The sequence below is a fragment of the Marmota flaviventris genome, chromosome 10 (assembly GCF_047511675.1).
Source record: "Marmota flaviventris isolate mMarFla1 chromosome 10, mMarFla1.hap1, whole genome shotgun sequence".
Lineage (NCBI taxonomy): Eukaryota > Metazoa > Chordata > Mammalia > Rodentia > Sciuridae > Marmota > Marmota flaviventris.
This window is the reverse complement of record NC_092507.1, coordinates 88,317,013-88,334,687: the sequence shown is the minus strand read 5'-3', so window position 1 is coordinate 88,334,687 and position 17,675 is coordinate 88,317,013. Positions and strand designations below refer to the sequence as shown.

The 17,675-nt window shown below is 35.3% G+C and overlaps 1 protein-coding gene across 1 annotated transcript in view; it reads right to left on the bottom strand.

Annotated features, from left to right (window-relative positions):
• Positions 1-10,257: 10,257 nt before the first annotated feature.
• Positions 10,258-17,675, bottom strand: part of Slc30a7 (solute carrier family 30 member 7) — an 84,024-nt gene continuing 76,606 nt past the window's right edge. Inside the window, exon 11 of the mRNA XM_027943121.2 lies at positions 10,258-16,444. Coding sequence (XP_027798922.1) covers positions 16,397-16,444 — 48 coding nt within the window. The 3' untranslated portion in view covers positions 10,258-16,396. The remainder of the gene's footprint in view (positions 16,445-17,675) is intronic.

The window sequence follows — 17,675 nt, the reverse complement described above, 5'->3', positions numbered from 1 at the left end:
CCAGGCTGGTGAAGAGTGGCTAGGATGCAAGAGAAACTTGCGTCTTCCGTCTTGAGGTTTTAGAGGATGGGTTTGGGGACTGCTAGAGGAGCTGGAAATTGAAGTAGTAGATCTTAGAAACAAAGGTGCTGTTTTAGTCAGCTTTTTCACTGCTGTGACTAATGGCCCTGATTAGAACAACTGTAGAGGAGGAAAAGTTTATTTAAGGGCCCATGGTTTCAGAGGTCTTAGTCCACAGAAGGCCGGCTCCATTCCTCCAGGATTGAGGTGAGGCAGAAGAATATCATGGAAGAGGAGTGTGGCAGAGGGAAATAGATCACATGACCATCAGGAAACAGGGACTCCACTTGCCAGATATGATTATATACCCCAAAGCCACACCTCCAATGCCCACCTCCTCCAGGTACCACACAATTAATCCCTATCAGGGGATTAATTCACTGATTGGATTAAGACTTTCACAGCCCAATCATTTCTCCTCTGAACTTTCTTGCATTGTCTCACACGTGAGCTTTTAGGAGACACTTTACATCCAAATCATAACAGGTGCCAAATAGGGAGGAGTTTTCTAATCTGTCTCCTTAAATCCTTGGCTGACTCTTGGACTGTACATGTATAGAAAAGACACCATGGAATCCACTAAAAGTCATGACTGAAAGGCTAAGAAGCAGAGCAGAGATTGCTCTCTATTGCAAGAGAAGACACTTTCAAGTTTGAAAAGCCCTTCTAACAAGGTAGAAGGGCTTAATAAGCACTTGGGCTTTTCATCAAACCCACAGAATGGTGATATATTAGTAAGACTAGGCCCAGGACTAGGGTTCTGTAGTAAAACTAAGGATAAAACTTTTTAGATAATATAGAATCAAACCTTCATAAAATCAAGATGATTATCCATTAATTTTAATGCATGCTAGAACAAAGCCTAACACTTTGAATATGATAACAAAATGAGTCTCTTAACATATTCACAATGACCAGAGACAATAAAATGTTATGAGGTGTGACTACATAGTTCAAAAAAAAGAAGCATATAATAGAGAACATAACCTAGCAATTGGAATTAGTAGACAAAAATTTTAAAGCATACTTTAGAACTATTCATAGATAATTTTAAAAAGGGGAAAGGTGATAATGGATGAGTATAGATGAGTACTTTCAAGCAAGAAGTGGAAACTTAACAAAAGAGAGAAGAACCAAATCATTGAACATAGCAGTAGACTAGCAATGCCTTTGAATAGAAATTGTCCAACCTGGGGAAAAAGAGATTGGAAAGAAAAAAAAAAAAAAAAAGCATGAAATCTCTGCCATGTAGAGCATTATCAAGTAGTTTAACTGTAGGTTATTTGATTCCCAGGAGAAGGGGAAATTACATTAATAAAGGCCAAAATTTCCTCAGCTTTGGTAAAACTATCAACACACAAATTCAATAAACTCATTCAATTCCAAGTAGAATAAGTAGAAAGAAAACCATACCTCATATAGCAATTAAAACTGATGAAAACTAACCATAGAAACTAAAATCCACTAAGGGCAGTAGTAGGGAATTCACTAAATTTTTGTGGTTGCAATTAAAATTTAACTAAGTATATTTATCTTTTGCTAAACTTGACATTCCTATTCTGTCTATAATTTAACCACTATATTAATGAAGTTGCAAAGTGGAAACTACATTATTTATCAGTAGGAAAAGGAAGAACAAAATTGGTTTTGATCTACTATCTTGAAGTCCCAATGTTTACCAGTTAAAATGGAAAGAGCTGAAGAATACATATATTTGTTCAGTAGATTTTAGCTTTTTAATACTATTTTGTTTTGCTGTGCTGGGGGTTGGACCCAGAGTATTGAGCATGTTAGATACGTGATTTACCACTGAGCTATATGCCCCCCCCACTAAATTTTAATGTTATTTTAAATTATCTTACAGCAAAACTTCCCCATAATCTTAATACATAAGAGTATCATAGCCTGGCATGGTGGTGCACTCCTGTAATCCCAGTGGCTTGGGAGGCTGAGGCAGGAGGATCAAGAGTTCAAAAACCAGCCTCAGCAACTTAAGGAAGCCATAAGCAACTTAGCAGAGACCCTTTCTCTAAATAAAATATAAAAAGGGCTGGGGATATGGCTCAGTGGTTGAATGCCCTTGGGTTCAATCCCAGGTATCAAAAAAAAAAAAAAAAAAAGTATCATCATTCCCCCTTACCCCAATTTCCTTCCACTGCCCCTTTCTATTTATCTTGCTGCCCACCCACAATCCCTGGCAACCAATGATGTTTTCCTTTTCTGTAGTTTTGTCTTTTTGAGAATGCCATATGAATGTTTAAACATAATGCTTCTGAGATCCATCCAAGTTGCTTTGTGTATCAAAAATTCATTCCTTTTTATTGCTAAGTAGTGTTCTCTTATATGAATAAACTATAGTTCACAAAATGTGATACATTTGAGATTTTTTTTTATGAAGTCTAATATTTGGTGTGGTATTTTTTTCTTTTTGGATATATTGTTGATGTACAAATGTTCCAACACTCTGATAAAAACACTGTCCTTTTTTTCACTGAATTGTGTCAATCCGTTTGTCTTTTTGCTGTTGCTTTTTTCTATGCCTCTTCCTTCTGTCATTGGTTACTTATATCTTGATTACTTTAGCTTTGTGGTAAATATTAAAAACAAGCTGGCATATATGTTGCACACCTGTAGTCCCAGAGCTGCTTGAGGCCAGCCAGGGAAACATAGCAAGACCTCATCTAAAAAAAAAAAAAAAAAAATCAAATCTCATAGGGTGATTCGGTTAACTTCTTTTTTCAAGTGTTTTAGTTGTTCTAGTTCCTTTGCCCTTCCATATAAATGCTAGAATGACCTTGTTGACATCTACAAAATTTCAGATGGTGTGGATATTTGGGGGTTTATTCTATTTGGAGTTTCATCATCTTCTTTAATCTGTAGATTACATCACCAAACTGGGGATGTCTGCAGCCAGACTTTCTTCAAATAATTTTTTTTAGCACTGTATAATTTATCCTCTCTTTTTGGAACTCTGATAATAGAAATGCTACACATTTCTTGTCTCATAGGTTCTTGAGCTCCATTCATTGTTTTTTGTTGTTGTTTGTTTGTTTGTTTGTTTGTTTAAGTCTGTTTTCTGTTACTCAGAGTGAGTAATTTTTTTTTCATCTATCTTTAAGTTCATTGCTCTTGCCTCTTCTCTGTTCTGCTGTTGAGTCCATTCTGTATGTTTTTCTAAAACTTTTTTTTACTGTTCTAAAATTTCCTCTTGGTTCTTTTTCATATCTATTTCTTATTTTAACATTTGTTGAAAACTTATTTGTGTTGGCTTATGTGAGTATTTTTATAATAGTTAACTTGAGGTCTTTGTTAGATAATTGCAACATTGATGTCTCAAGTCTTGGCATCTGTTGATTGATTTTCTTCTGCAAGTTAAAAATTTTCCAGTACTTTATCAAGTAATTCTGATTTTTTCCCCCCTCGTGGTACTTTGTTTTAGCACTCCTGGGGATTGAGCCCAGGGCATTAGACATGGTAGGCAAATGCTCTACCAGTGAGCGACATTCCCCAGCCCTGTAGCTGGTACTTTAAAGAATTTTTTTTGTAATTTTTTATTAGTACATTATAATTATACATAGTAATTATGGTATTGTCAAGTAATTTGGATTTAACTTTGGTGTTTTGAATATTATGTATAGATTCTGAGTCTTGCTTAAATTCTGTTGAGAAGTCTTTTTGTAGATAACAGGTGAGGTTCAGGACACAAGTACCAGTCTGCCTTCTGTGGCTGTGGTTCCAAGGTCAGTTCAGTTTTAAAGGCTACAGATCTCAGGATCTATCTTGGGTTTGTGCCATTTTGTTAGGAACTTAAGATGTATTCTATTGGAGAGTTTAGCTCTTCAAGTGCTTTGGTACGCTAAATAAGGTTGACATAAAAATAGTAGTGATTTGAGAGTGATCCTAGAGGTTCAGAAGCAATTTTATGAAGTTGCTCTTCTGGGTTTCTCCCCTTCCCAATCTTTCACCATATTCTGGTTCCCTGGGCTCCCTAGTTTCCATCAGTCCTCAGGCCAGAAACTTGGGGTTCGAGTTATTCTACTCTGTTGCATTTGATTTCATAATTTTATGAGTGATTTGCAGCCTGACACATGTGGAGGGGGAACAGAAAGAAAGCAACAAGAGTTTGCTCTGCCCTTTTGCAACAGTTTTCCCAATCAGAAAAAACTGTCTTATCTCAAAAGTTTTGAGTTTCTATGGCATTCCAAGCTGCTGGGCACCACCAGAGGATTGCCTAGGGAAGTCTTTGTTCTAACTAATAAATGTATAAACTTTACCTTCTTTTGAACTCTATAGCAGCCAGTATGAGCTATGGACTAGTTATTACTCAAGAAGAAGTTTGATGCACATACAGGATAGATGATCTCTGTAGAGTTTAACAACATTATGATCTGACTTACTGCTTAGGGTGGGAAGACATTGATGGCTAATGCTTGTATATGAAACTGATATGTGAAACTTACATATTTTTGTTTAAAAATGTTATACTTTAAAAATATTACTTTGTGCCTATGTTCAGGAAATACTCTTTGGAATGATTTTGGTTCTGGATTGTCTGATCTCTAATCCTTTAGTTCTCACAGTGACTGGCTTACAAAAAGTATAGTTCACTTCAGCAATTCATACAGAACCTTTAAAGAGGATTTAAACTTCCTATTAAAAGCACAATTCTGGGGCTGGGGTTGTGGCTCAGTGGTAGAGCTCTTGCCTGGCATGTGTGAGGCACTGAGTTCGATTCTCAGTACCACATATAAATAAATAAAGGTCCATCAAGAACTAAAAAATTATATATATATGTTTTAAAAGGCGCTAGATCCACCCACACTGGTCTGTGTGGGCCTGAGGCTCACAGTATGTCTGATACACCCCTACCCTGGCAGGATAGACACCTGCCAGAGCCTAGCCTCTGGCACAGGACCACCCTTCCCAGCAGCAGACTACCACAGGAGGTCAAGCCCAGCGGCCCAGATTTACTCAAACCAACTTGCACAGGACCCAGATCCAGGATGCAGTAGTAGCATTCATTGAGGGACACCAGCAGGGTCTGGAAGCCCAACATCAAGGTGAGGTACAGACAATCTGCATGAGTACTACAAGAATATAGGGAAGAAACTGTAATATCTCAGATTCACACTGCAAGAAAGGAAGATACATAGACAACATGAAAAAATAAGGGAGGAAAGTGCCCCAAATAAACCAGGACACTATACTAACAGAACCCATGGACAGCAAAGTTGATGAAATGTCAGACAAGCAGTTCAGAAGGTTCTTAATTAAAATGATCTGTGAATTAAAGAATGACCTAAACGAGCAAATATAGGCAAAAATTGATCACTCCAACAATGAGATAAGAGAGCAAATACAGGTAGTAAAAGATTACTTCAAAAGAGAGAGAGAGAGAGAGAGAGAGAGAGAGAGAGAGAGAGAGAGAGACTGAAAAAAAAACCAGGCAGAAACTCTTGAAATGAAGGATATAAAAAACCAAATAAACTCAATAGAAAGCATAACCAACAGACTAGATCACTTGGAAGAAAGAATGGTAGACAATGAAGACAAAAGAATATAATCTGGAAAATAAAGTTGATCACACAGTGAAGATAGTAAGAAATCATGAACAGAACATCCGAGAATTATGGGACAGCATCAAAAGACCAAATCTAAGAGTTATTGGGATAAAGGAAGGCACAGAGTCTCAAACCAAAGGAATGGACAACTTCTTCAATGAGATAATATCAGAAAATTTCCCAAGCATGAAGAATGAATTGGAAATAAAAGAGGCTTACAGGACACCAAATGTACAAAATTACAATAGATCTATACCAAGGCACATTATAATGAAAATGCCTAGAATATAGAATAAGGATAGAATCTTAAAAGCTGCAAGAGAGAGGAATCAGATCACATATAAGAGGAGACCAATTTATATCTCCAGATTTTTCAACCCAGACCCTCAAAGCCAGGAGATCGTGGAACAACATATACCAAGCTCTGAAAGAAAATGGATGCCAACCAAGAATCTTACATCCAGCAAAACTAAGCTTTAGATTTGATGATGAAATAAAAATCTCCCATGATAAACAAAAGTTAAAAAGAATTTACAACTAGAAAGCCTGAACTACAGAACATCCTCAGTAAAATATTCCAAGAAGAGGAAATGAAAAACAATGATGAAAATCAGCAGAGGGAGGGATTACACTAAAGGAAAATCTAATCAGAGGAGAAACCAAATCATGTTAAATACCAAAAATAAACAAAAAATAGCTTGGAATACAAATCATGTCTCAATAATAACCCTGAATGTTAATGGCCTAAACTCACGAATCAAAAGACATAGACTAGCAGATTGGATTTAAAAAAAAAAGAAGAAGAAGAAGAAGACCCAACAATATGCTGCCTCCAAGAGACTCATTTCATAGGAAAAGACATCCACAGACTGAAGGTGAAGGGTTGGGAAAAATCATACCACTCACTTGGACTGCGGAATCAAACAGGGGTTTCCATCCTCATACCAAATAAAGTAGACTTCAAAATAAAGTCAGTCAAAAAGGATAAAGAGGACACTATGTACTACTCAAGGGAACCATACAACAACAAGACTTAAAAATTTTAAATATATATGCCCCCCAAAATGGAGCATCTATGTTCATCCAACAAACTCTTCTCAAGTTCAAGAGTCAAATAGACACAATCATATTGGGTGACTGTAACACACCTCTTTTATCACTAGATAGGTCTTCCAAACTAAAGCTGAACAAAGAAAGTATAGAACTCAATAATACAATAAATAACTTAGACTTAACTGACATATATAGAATATTTCATCCTTCAATAACAGAATACACTTTTTTCTCAGCAGCACATGGATCCTTCTCTAAAATAGACCATATACTATGCCACAAAGCAACTCTTAGCAAAAATAAAAAAGTAGAGATACTACCCTGCATTCTATCAGATTATAATGAAATGAAATTAGAAATCAATGATAATATAAGAAATAAAATCTACTCCAAAACCTGGAGACTAAATAATATGCTACTGAATGAACAATGGGTTGCAGAAGACATCAAGGAGATTAAAATTTTTTTACAGGTGAATGAGAACACACATACAACATATCGAAATCTCTGGGACACTATGAAAGCAGTTCTAAGAGGAAACTTCATTGCATGGAGTTCATTCCTTAAAAGAAGAAAAAGTCAACAAATAAATGACTTAACATTACATCTCAAAGTCCTAGAAAAATAAGAACAAATGAACACCAAAAGCAGCAGAAGACAGAAAATAATTAAAATCTGAGCTGAAATAAATGAAATTGAAACAATTGAAAAAATTGACAAAACAAAAAGTTGGTTCTTTGAAAAAATAAATAAAATTGACAGCCCCTTAGCCATGCTAACAAAAAGGAGAGAGAAAACTTAATCACTAACATACGTGATGAAAAAGGGGGAAAAGGTACACTCATACACTGCTGGTGGGACTGCAAATTGGTCCAGCCAATATGGAAAGCAGTATGGGGATTCCTTGGAAAACTTGGAATGGAATCACCAGTTGACCCAACTATCCCTCTCCTTGGTCGGTCTATACCCAAAGGATTTAAAAACAGCATACTACAGGGACACAGCCACATCGATGTTTATAGCAGCACAATTCACAATAGCTAAACTGTGGAACCAACCTAGATGCCCTTCAGTGGATGAATGGATGAAAAAAATGTGGCATATATACACAATGGAATATTACTCAGCAATAAAAGAGAATAAAATCACAGCATTTGCAGGTAAATGGATGGAGGTAGAGAAGATAATGCTAAGTGAAGTTAGCCAATCCCACAAAAACAAATGCTGAATGTTTTCTTTGATATAAGGAGGCTGATTCATAGTGGGATAGGGAGAGGGAGCATGGAAGGAATAGATGAACTCTAGATAGGACAAGAGGAGTGGGAGGGGAAGGGGAGCATGGGGTTATAAATGATGGTGGAATGTGATGGAAATTATTATCCAAAGTACATGTGTGAAGTCACGAATTGGTTTGAATATACTTTGTATATAACCAGAGATATGAAAAATTGTGCTCTATATGTGTATTAAGAATTGTAATGCACTCCACTATTATAAATAAATAAATAAGAACAAGAACACACACACACACAAAAGGCGTTTTATGTCTACAGGGCTAATTGTTTTTTTCTTTAGCTTTTTTCAATTAGATAATATGAAATTGTTTTAGTACTAATCCTTTTGCTTTAAAAGGGAATAAAATTTTATTTTATTTTCTTAAAAAAGGCACAATTCCTTCACTTTTTTCCAATAAATTTTGTGATTGTCCATTGTATCAGGATCTGTGTATTTGAGTATTATCTCATTAGTACTCTTCTTGGTTATAACAACTTAGAAGATAAAGTTGAATTGTGAATTGTACATTTGAATGTTGTGACTTATACTAAGCCTTAACTATGTAGATTGCTTTTTAAGCTTGGAGGTAAGGTAGAATGAACTGATAAGTGTTTTTGAATGAACCAGAATTGCTTTACAGTGCTACTTGCCATACTCCCTATCTTCGGACAGAATGAAATAATAAATTACCATCATTCTGTTTACATCTATTGGACATGTTTGCTTCTCCCTGTCTTTTCTATTTTCTGGTCTATTCTAACAAAAAGTTAGTTTATTGCCATAGCATGGGTAATGCGATTGAATAAGGAGGGAAAGAAAAGCATTAATAGTTTTCAGAGTTGTTCAAAGAAATTGTACTTGATGGCATTAGGGAGTTAGGATTCTGAGCTAGAGATTTTGTCAGCATAACACAGGGAGGTTTCTAGGGGAAGGAAGCAAACTAAAAGTTTGATTGGTGCTGTATTGTGTTGAATGACTTGCCTAAACCTGTGTGGAAATAGAAGAGGCTGCTCTGAGAGGTATGGATAGGCCACTGCAGACTCTGATTAGGCCACAATCTAATTCCAGAGAACACAGGAAGGGTGGGGAGCCCCTGGGAGGTGCTTTAGACCTAAGAAGTCAAAGTGCAGCATGCAGCAGGGCCAGCACAGTGACCAGGAAGCCAGGGTATGGAGACTGTTTTAAAAGGCCTGGGCAAAAGTCAGATTCAGCAGAAATTCCTGGCACTCCCTGCCAAAGCCAGAATTGTGTTTTTCTTTTTTCTTTTTGTGTGTATGTATGTGTTCATGTGTGTAGCAGGGGTAAGCTGAAAAAGAGGTGACTTAAAACAGAACGTGGAATACATGTGAAGCTGGGCAATTAATTCCCAAACATGGTTCTCCCCCCGTCGTCAGGGAGGTCCTGTAATGGGACAGTGGAAGTGGAAAAGGTGAAATTTAGAGATTTCAAGGGAGGAAGAGAAGAACTTATGATAGAGGATTCAGGAAATACAGGTGACAAAGGAAATGTTTGTATTTTTAAGAACTCTGTAGGAATTCTGTCAGAAATTGATAGTTGCAAAGAGATTTGAATGGAAAGATTATTTTTTTCTCTTTATTTTGAATTTGCAAAGCTGGTAGTTCTGCCATGGATGTGACAGTAAGCCACTGATGCCCTTAAGCCACTTTGATAAATAGGCAGAGTGAAGGCATGTCTCAGGAGCTGTGGAGACAGTTAGGAAAGGAAAAGGGGGCTAGGGACACAGTTCGGGGGTAGAGTGCTTGCTTAGCATGAGTGAAGCCCTGGATTCAATCACAGTTCTGCCTAAAACAAAACCACTTGCGCTACAGATTAGGTGTTCAATAGCAGATATGCTAATTAAACCCTTATAATGTAGTTGAGATTAACATGAAGAGGCTGCTTGGAGAAGGTGGGATGAGTAGGGGTTGGGATTTGGTGCAAGTATTTTAAAAATAATTTCTGATTAAAAGGAAACTTTTAGAAGAAATGGAGCTCATGTCAGATTCTTTGGTCTTAGATCATGAGAGGAGATCAGTAATAAAGAATGAGGTAAGAAAAGAACAATTTGGGGTTAATGGAAATACTTGCAGTTAATACACTGAGACGTTGTGTTTAAGGTCAGGTGATAAACAAGAGACACCATGAGGCTCTGTTATGTAGACATTTCTAGACTTCAGTGTCTCTTGTCTGCTAATGAGTTTGTTGTTTCTTGGCTCTGAGAATTTTTCTTTTGCTTTCATATCATAAATCCAATCCAAGCTGTTCCAATACAATCCAGTTCAACAAACTGATAGACACAATTCAGACAAAGATTTTAAAACAAATTTTATTGAAAATAATTTTGATACAGCGGTTCATGATTCTTTTAAAATATACCTGAAGTTAAACAAAATGTATATGTGAGTGTGTGAAAGTAGAAAAAAGTGAAATATACATTCTGGATTTTTTTATATTGCACTTGGGCAAATCATAGCGGCTTACCTTAATATCATCAAGCCACATCACAACATCTCAAATGTGATAGTGTACGCAGATGGTTTTGGAAATGCCATGATGCCATGATCTTCACCAAAGGATCAAACCCAAATCCTTGACCCTACGTTTAAAAATCCTTAAAGACAAGAGTGCAAAGTGTTGTAGGGGTGTTTAGAATATCAAGAAGAGATTTGGCAATTTTTCCATTCACAGTATTTCCAATATAAGATGTCCATTCTGCTTATTTATCAAATTCAGGAAGGTTACAGAAACTATCACATGGGAAAACATATCATTGAATTTGCTACTATTTGAGAAAGCAATGAACTTATTGGACAGAGTATTGACAGGATATGCCTAGTTCAAAACAGATTTTTCATTGAGGGTGGTATACAATATGTAATACATAACCAAAACTCAAATGCTAAAATTCAAAACAAAACCTTTTCCCCTACCAGTATAAAGTGGAAGTTTTACAGTGGAAGCAACAATGAACAGATTTTAAAATGAAGAAATAGAGGTATGTTTTACCAAAATGTAGTATTTGGAGGGGGACAAGAGAAAAAAGGTACAAACTATTCCAGGAATATTTAATTCACTTAATTATTACATGTTGTTTTTATAGAAGCACCTTCAAGAAACCTCTGAAAGAGTTTTGGATGATAATACACATGGGGATAAACTAGAAGACATACGTAGGTCCTTTAAGTAATATGAATATGGCAATTCTCCATTAAAAAAAGGAGACTGTGGTTCGTAATGTAAATATGCAAAATACAAAAATTCAAGTGACCCAGGTTGCAGTCTCAGTTCTGCCAATTCCTTTCCAACAGTATGCAAGATGGGTAACATTTGTATACCTGCACTGTTTGTGTACTGAAAAGAATGGACAGCTCACAAGGATACTTGCGGGGGGTAAAAGTCACTTATTTGTGCAAAAATGGCAAAAAAAAAAAAAAAAAGCTGAGATGTCTTCCGTGACACGTAAATTACTGATCTTACTTGTCTATAACGCTTACTTTTGTATCTGCTACTATCTACAATAGGTACTCACTATTTAGCTAGACATTTAGTGAGCATGTTAAGTATAAATTCATACTAACTTTGGGGATAAAATGATGTACAAGACAAAGACATTCTCCTTTATAAGCTTTCCAACATCAAGATCAAAATTACAAATACTAAATTTTCAAAGTTATGGTGATAGCATAGATTTATATGAAACAGATTTCATTTTGAAAAGATATATATATATATAAAATGTACAAATCCTGCTTATCTTTTTCCTGCAGCACAAAATTATTTTTACTTCTTGGAAGACAATAAAGTATGTTCAGTTTCTTAATAAAGTAAACAAGAGTTCAGTTCCTCATACTGACACAGAGGGCACTATCTTGAGTCAGTCTCTTAAGCAGCTTACTCCAAATGCCAATAAAACTTTCTACTTCTTTTTTTTTTTTTTAATGGTCTTAAAAGTGTTTGAGAAATTCTGATTACTCTTTTCAGCCTGCATAGTTTTACATAAATGGCTAAAATAGAAAATAAGCATAAGAGTACAGAAAGAAGGAATGAGTTTAAATGATTTATAACAACTGTTGCCCAACATTAATTCTGTCACGGTAATCCATTTGTTGGGTTTTTAGGAGCATATCTTTAGATCTGCTAAGTCCTGGATCTTGAAAGTACTGTTGAATGACATACATAAGAAAGAGTAGTTGTTAGAAAAAGTGCTGGATTTGGATTTGGTGCTCTACCCCAAGCAAGTAACTTAAAATTCTCTTGATATAACTTCATTTAATAAAAGTCATGCAAAATTCACTCTTTATAGAAATGTTTGGATTAAATGTGATAATATGAGAAAGGCCATGATGTGCATGGCACATAAATACTGAATAAATGTTATTCCCCACCCTTGTTTTCTGTATAATCTGCAGTTAGGAAATGTTAAACATAAACCTAAGATGCCCTCATCAAAAAGGCTCCCATCCATTTGGCATTTAAATAGAACTATACTTCTCTGCTCCTTTTCTGCAAACACTTTTTGGTGCATTAAAATTTTTCATTGTCTTTGTCTTTGAGTCTCTTTTGATTCTGTGGTGGGGATCTGAGTCACTATGGCTTTTGGAGGATAACATCTTGAAACAATCTTCTACTGATAAAACTTGTAATGAATCTTTTTCAAAAGATAAAATTTCCATGGTTCTTGTGAATTAGAAAATAATTTATTGAAAAAATGGTGACTTTTTTGTAAAAAGAAAGAAAAAAAGCTTAATTTCCCCAAGATAATGCCTTAATGAAAAACCAGAAGTAGTGGCTTAACATATGGAATTCTACTAAGATTTCAAAACTTTACCCTACTGAATTGAAAGATTTCTTCAATATATTTAATGCCCCTTTTAAAAACAGCTCCAAGGATTTTAAAAACAAAAAGCTCTCCAGTGATTGAAATGCAAAGTGGCAACACAAAATGCTATAATCTGTGAATTCACCTGGTTTTTAAAAAGTACCAGTTCACAATAAAAACAGAAAAGGAAACTAAGAAATCCTTAAACTGGATTGAATCTTGGGAAATTAACAGGTACATTTGCTGACAGAAGTATCCATTGTAAAAATGTCATCATTTTTTAAAAGGAATTAGTTCCACAAGTAAAAAAAAAAAAAAATACGGAAAAATCTAATTTCATTATTAGATATGAAAAAATGAGACAAAATTACATTTATAAAGTGCCTTAATGTACCAAAAATGTTTGTTGGATATTCTTTATTTACAACTGTCAGTCACATTTACAGAAAAGCAAATATCATACTAGAGAGGCAGCACAATAAAGAACTCTCAACTTAAGAGTCAGAAGATCTAGATCTAAATTCTAATCTTGGCTTTGCCACTAAAGATCTCTGAGCCTTGAGTAAATAACAGCTTTTCTGGGCTTCAATTTTCTCATCTGTAAAATGAGAGGTAGAGCTAGATTGCTTCTAAGCAAAGCCCTCACTTAGATGTAAAATTTTGTTAAGTAATGTAATGTTATTCTTAAATCCCAACATTATATATCAGGGTGTTACCATTCTGATATTTGTAAAAATTGCTTATTCCATGGGAGGTAAAAACATTACAGAACTCTGGTCAGCTGCATTTTGAGTTAATGATTCGGCTGCTTTAGAGAGGTACATAAAAGTCACAGTATTTTGATTACTGGTAAATATGTGTAGGCTTTGAAAAATGCTGAAACATTTCAGACAAAGTGAAATCATAATACCAGTGACACCTGTTACCTCTTTATTATACATCCACTGCAGAAGAATGGTACATGTGACAGTATGAGGAACAGTAACCTACAGATAAACTAGATACTGCCCTTCACCAAGATGCACAGGGAGTTAGCAAACTGAGGAAATTATGCATAAGTCCTTCATCTTCAGTAATAAAATGAATTTTAAAAGACACAAGTAGTATGGGTATATTTCTGTTTAGGAAAGCTTACCCAGCAAACTTTTCCTGAGCAATACAAATTTGCTGTCTAGAGAATATTCTGGTTTTTGAAATACTGGTAAATTTATACTCAAATATGGATGGTTTTTGTTTTGCAAGAGCCTAATGCTAAAGACAGTCTAAATTTACAACCATAATCAGGTGGTATTTCTCAGTGAAATATCTATTTTAGTAATATATTAATTTAGTAATATATAATATCTGTGCCAAGACCACTGATAAGCAATTATTTTCTGTGAGAAAAAAACATTTTTCTTTTCTGCTGTATACACAGGTATACTGACATTTAATTAAAGCATAAATGTTAATGCCAACTTGCTCAATGACATGAGCTGGGAATTTCTTGAAACAGTACAAAATTAAGAGTTTCATATCCAATACTTACCAAAGGGGAAAAAGCATATTCATGGATTTGTGCATTTGAGGATACAATTAAATAAAGTAATATACATATTTTGACAAAAACTTCACTTGGAATGGAGGGCTCAGCTTAAGGCAGAACTGGATCTTCAGAATGCACTGATAAAATTTACAAACCAGTGCAATTATCTCCATATGTGAAATGTCAGGATAGTTACATATAATTAGTTTGTAAAGGCATACATCCAAAATCTCTGCCTTCATCTAGACCTGTCATTTTCTGTAATATGCCAAAACCCACAGACTGATTATCCCAGAGTTCTATCAGACTTGGTAGTGGTTCAAACTTCCAAATGACTACTTACACTTGTAATGAAAAAGCAATACTTGTAGACCACATTTCCTTCTGTACTTTCCCTCCTAAAGGACCTTTTTCAATTGAACACAATCTACTGCAGGAATTCTTAGCTTTCAAACTACCTGGAAGTGAGCAAACATGTCTTGAATGATCAGTTAATGGTAATCTGTAGTAGTTTTTAAAAGCATGAAGAAAATGGTGTAGTTTTTCTAATATAAAATAGTTCATGAATGATGGATCAGAAGTAGGGAAAAGATATTCTAAACCTATGCAAAATCAATAATGATTTTTGCTACTTTACTGAATGTACTGATCTATACTCTTCTCTACAATCATTGTTGCTCCACAAGATTCCCCCTCGCAACAATTTCAGTGTTTTAAAGTAAAAGGGAATATATGTTGTGATAAAAGGAAGTACAATGGGAAAATGTTTATCCAAATCAGTATCTCTTCATAAGAGAATACTTAAGTAGCGCGTTGAAGTACTTGTGTCAAATTGCAATTTTATTTTTCAAACACACAAGAACCTAGAAATAAGCTTATCTTGTACTTCTAAGACACCTGTGTTAGGAAGAGTTCTACATCACCACATTTGCTCCGTACCTTAAATAGTTCCAACTCAATCAAATGCTGTATAATATTCCTGAAAGCAATCATTTGTGCAAAGTTAAAACAGGAAAACAAACTGTATGATTTGACATTTGAAGATTGAAAATGCACATTAATGCTATGACAACCGTTTCTGCCTTCAGTCTACTGCCTTTTCCAAACATTAATAAAATTCACAAAAATGGCAAGGAGAGCTACTGGAAAATTTATCATAAACACAGTATCTTTCCAGAAATTTGGAAATTAGCAAATGTTTTAGGTCAAAACAATTTTGTCTGGAACAGACATTTGCAAAGTTTTGAGAATCCACTCCACAAAGTAATTTGATGTGATTATTGAATTCGTTTTAAAAAGCAAAATAATACCTTTTATTTATTTATTTTTTTGATGAGATAAAACAATAAAAAGAAACTTCATGTATCTAAACCAACGCTGGAAGTACACAAAAAAAGACTGGTATTCTAAGCAAGAGTCATGTTTTGTACAGATTACAGAATATCCATTTAAAAAAACACATACATGACCTTTGTTGGTACATTTCTATGCTGGCAAATACATTTTCTGATACAAAGGCACTTTGAAAACCCAATATGGTTTGGTTCATAAGTTTGCAAGGTACAAACAATTTTACAAACATATGATTATACTGAAGAACGTCAACAACTGTGACATTACATATAAAACATATTTCCATTTCTTTTTAAATAACACTGGTTTTGTGGGAATAAAAGCAGTGGTTCCAGCAGCTTCAGTGAAGACATTCCAGATGACTGGAAGCCCACAGTCTGAATCTCACCAGCTGGGATGAGGGACAGGGAAAGGGCATTCACGAAACGCCCCCTCCCACTCCCTGATGGGGGAAAAAAGGACAAATCAACCCTCTAAAACAAAACCAAAAACCTCAGAAACCAGAATGGCTTGGAGGGAAGAGCACAAATGACAAGACCAGCAGTCCAGGAGATATCCTCTTAATTGTGATCCCTTAGTGGTGAACTCCCCACAGAGCACAAACGGCGGACTCTACCTGGTCTTCATGGTGCTGGGGAATTGTAGTGATGAAATCTCTATTTAGTACAACGTTTTGGATTGTACAGTACCAGAAAAATTTGGTAAAAAAAAGAAAAGAAAAGAAAAAAAAAAAAACATTCTTTTCATTTACTACATGGCTGCAAAGTCAATCTGTACATAAAGCTGTCTCACTCCAGCCTGAAAAGTTGAAAAAAATAAAAATTAGATTATCAAGCCAATAACAGACTACACACTTCAGAAAAGTAATAAAAAAATTCAATTAAAAAAACAATTGTTTTTCTTTCCTGTCTCTGGGAAATAATTATTCATATTTTAACATAAATCACCAGAAAATTATATCAGAAACAATTACATTTGTAAGTTGTAAAACCATTGCCAAAAAGCATACTACTAGTCACAAGTGATATCAGAAAAATGAGGTTACTCATCTACATTTCTGTTGAAGAACACCATAATGCTTGACTGGTTAGCTACTACTAAAATCCAGTCATCCCAGTCTAACTCTTCACATGGTAAATGGTCAACAAGAATATTTAATAAGTATAACCACTTACTAGTTATTTAATTATTTTATGCTTCAACTCTTTTGTTTAATTTTGGATATATACTTACTACTCAAGAACATTGCTCTTTAAATTTTCCCCCATCTCTTCTATGCTATCAATTTTCCTCTCTCAACTGGATCATTTTATTAGCATACAAATACACTACAATTTCTTCCACCTTTAAAAAACCCTTTACTTTACCCTACATCCCCTTCGGGTACAGTCCCAATTCTGCTCTTCTGGATAGCAAAAATCCTCAAAAGAGTTGTCCATATTTCTTCTTCTATGGAAGTCATTTCAACCAAACTTTTATTTCCCATCACTTCCCCCCAAAAGTCATCTCCAAGTTGCTCAGACCAGTGCTTAATTCTCAGTCCTTATCTTACTATTCAACTTACAAGCAATATACAGAAGATCACTCCCCTCCTACTAAACACTTTCCCTGCTCATGGCTTCCAGAGAAAACTCATAGGTTGCCCTTTAACCTCACTTATCAATCTTTCTCAGTCTCTTGTTGATTCTTCCTCCTATCTTTGAACATTAGACACTGAAATACCCAAAGGCTCAGTGCACAGAACCATTCTTTTTCTGTTCTGGTTCCCTAGATGATCAAGTACCAGTTGTATGCTCACTTCTCAAATTCATATTTCTGGGGAGGCACTGCTGGTGCCTCTGCTCTGATTCTTCTTCTACCCCGCACTGTTCACTAGGCCTCAGCCATACTGACTCTTCTACGTTCCTCAAGATATTGACATGATATCCTCATGTTACATCCCTATTCGGACATCAGCAAGGCCTACCTTCACCATCCTGTGTGAAACACATTTAACATGCATTTATTGTATCCCATGTAGTGTTCTATC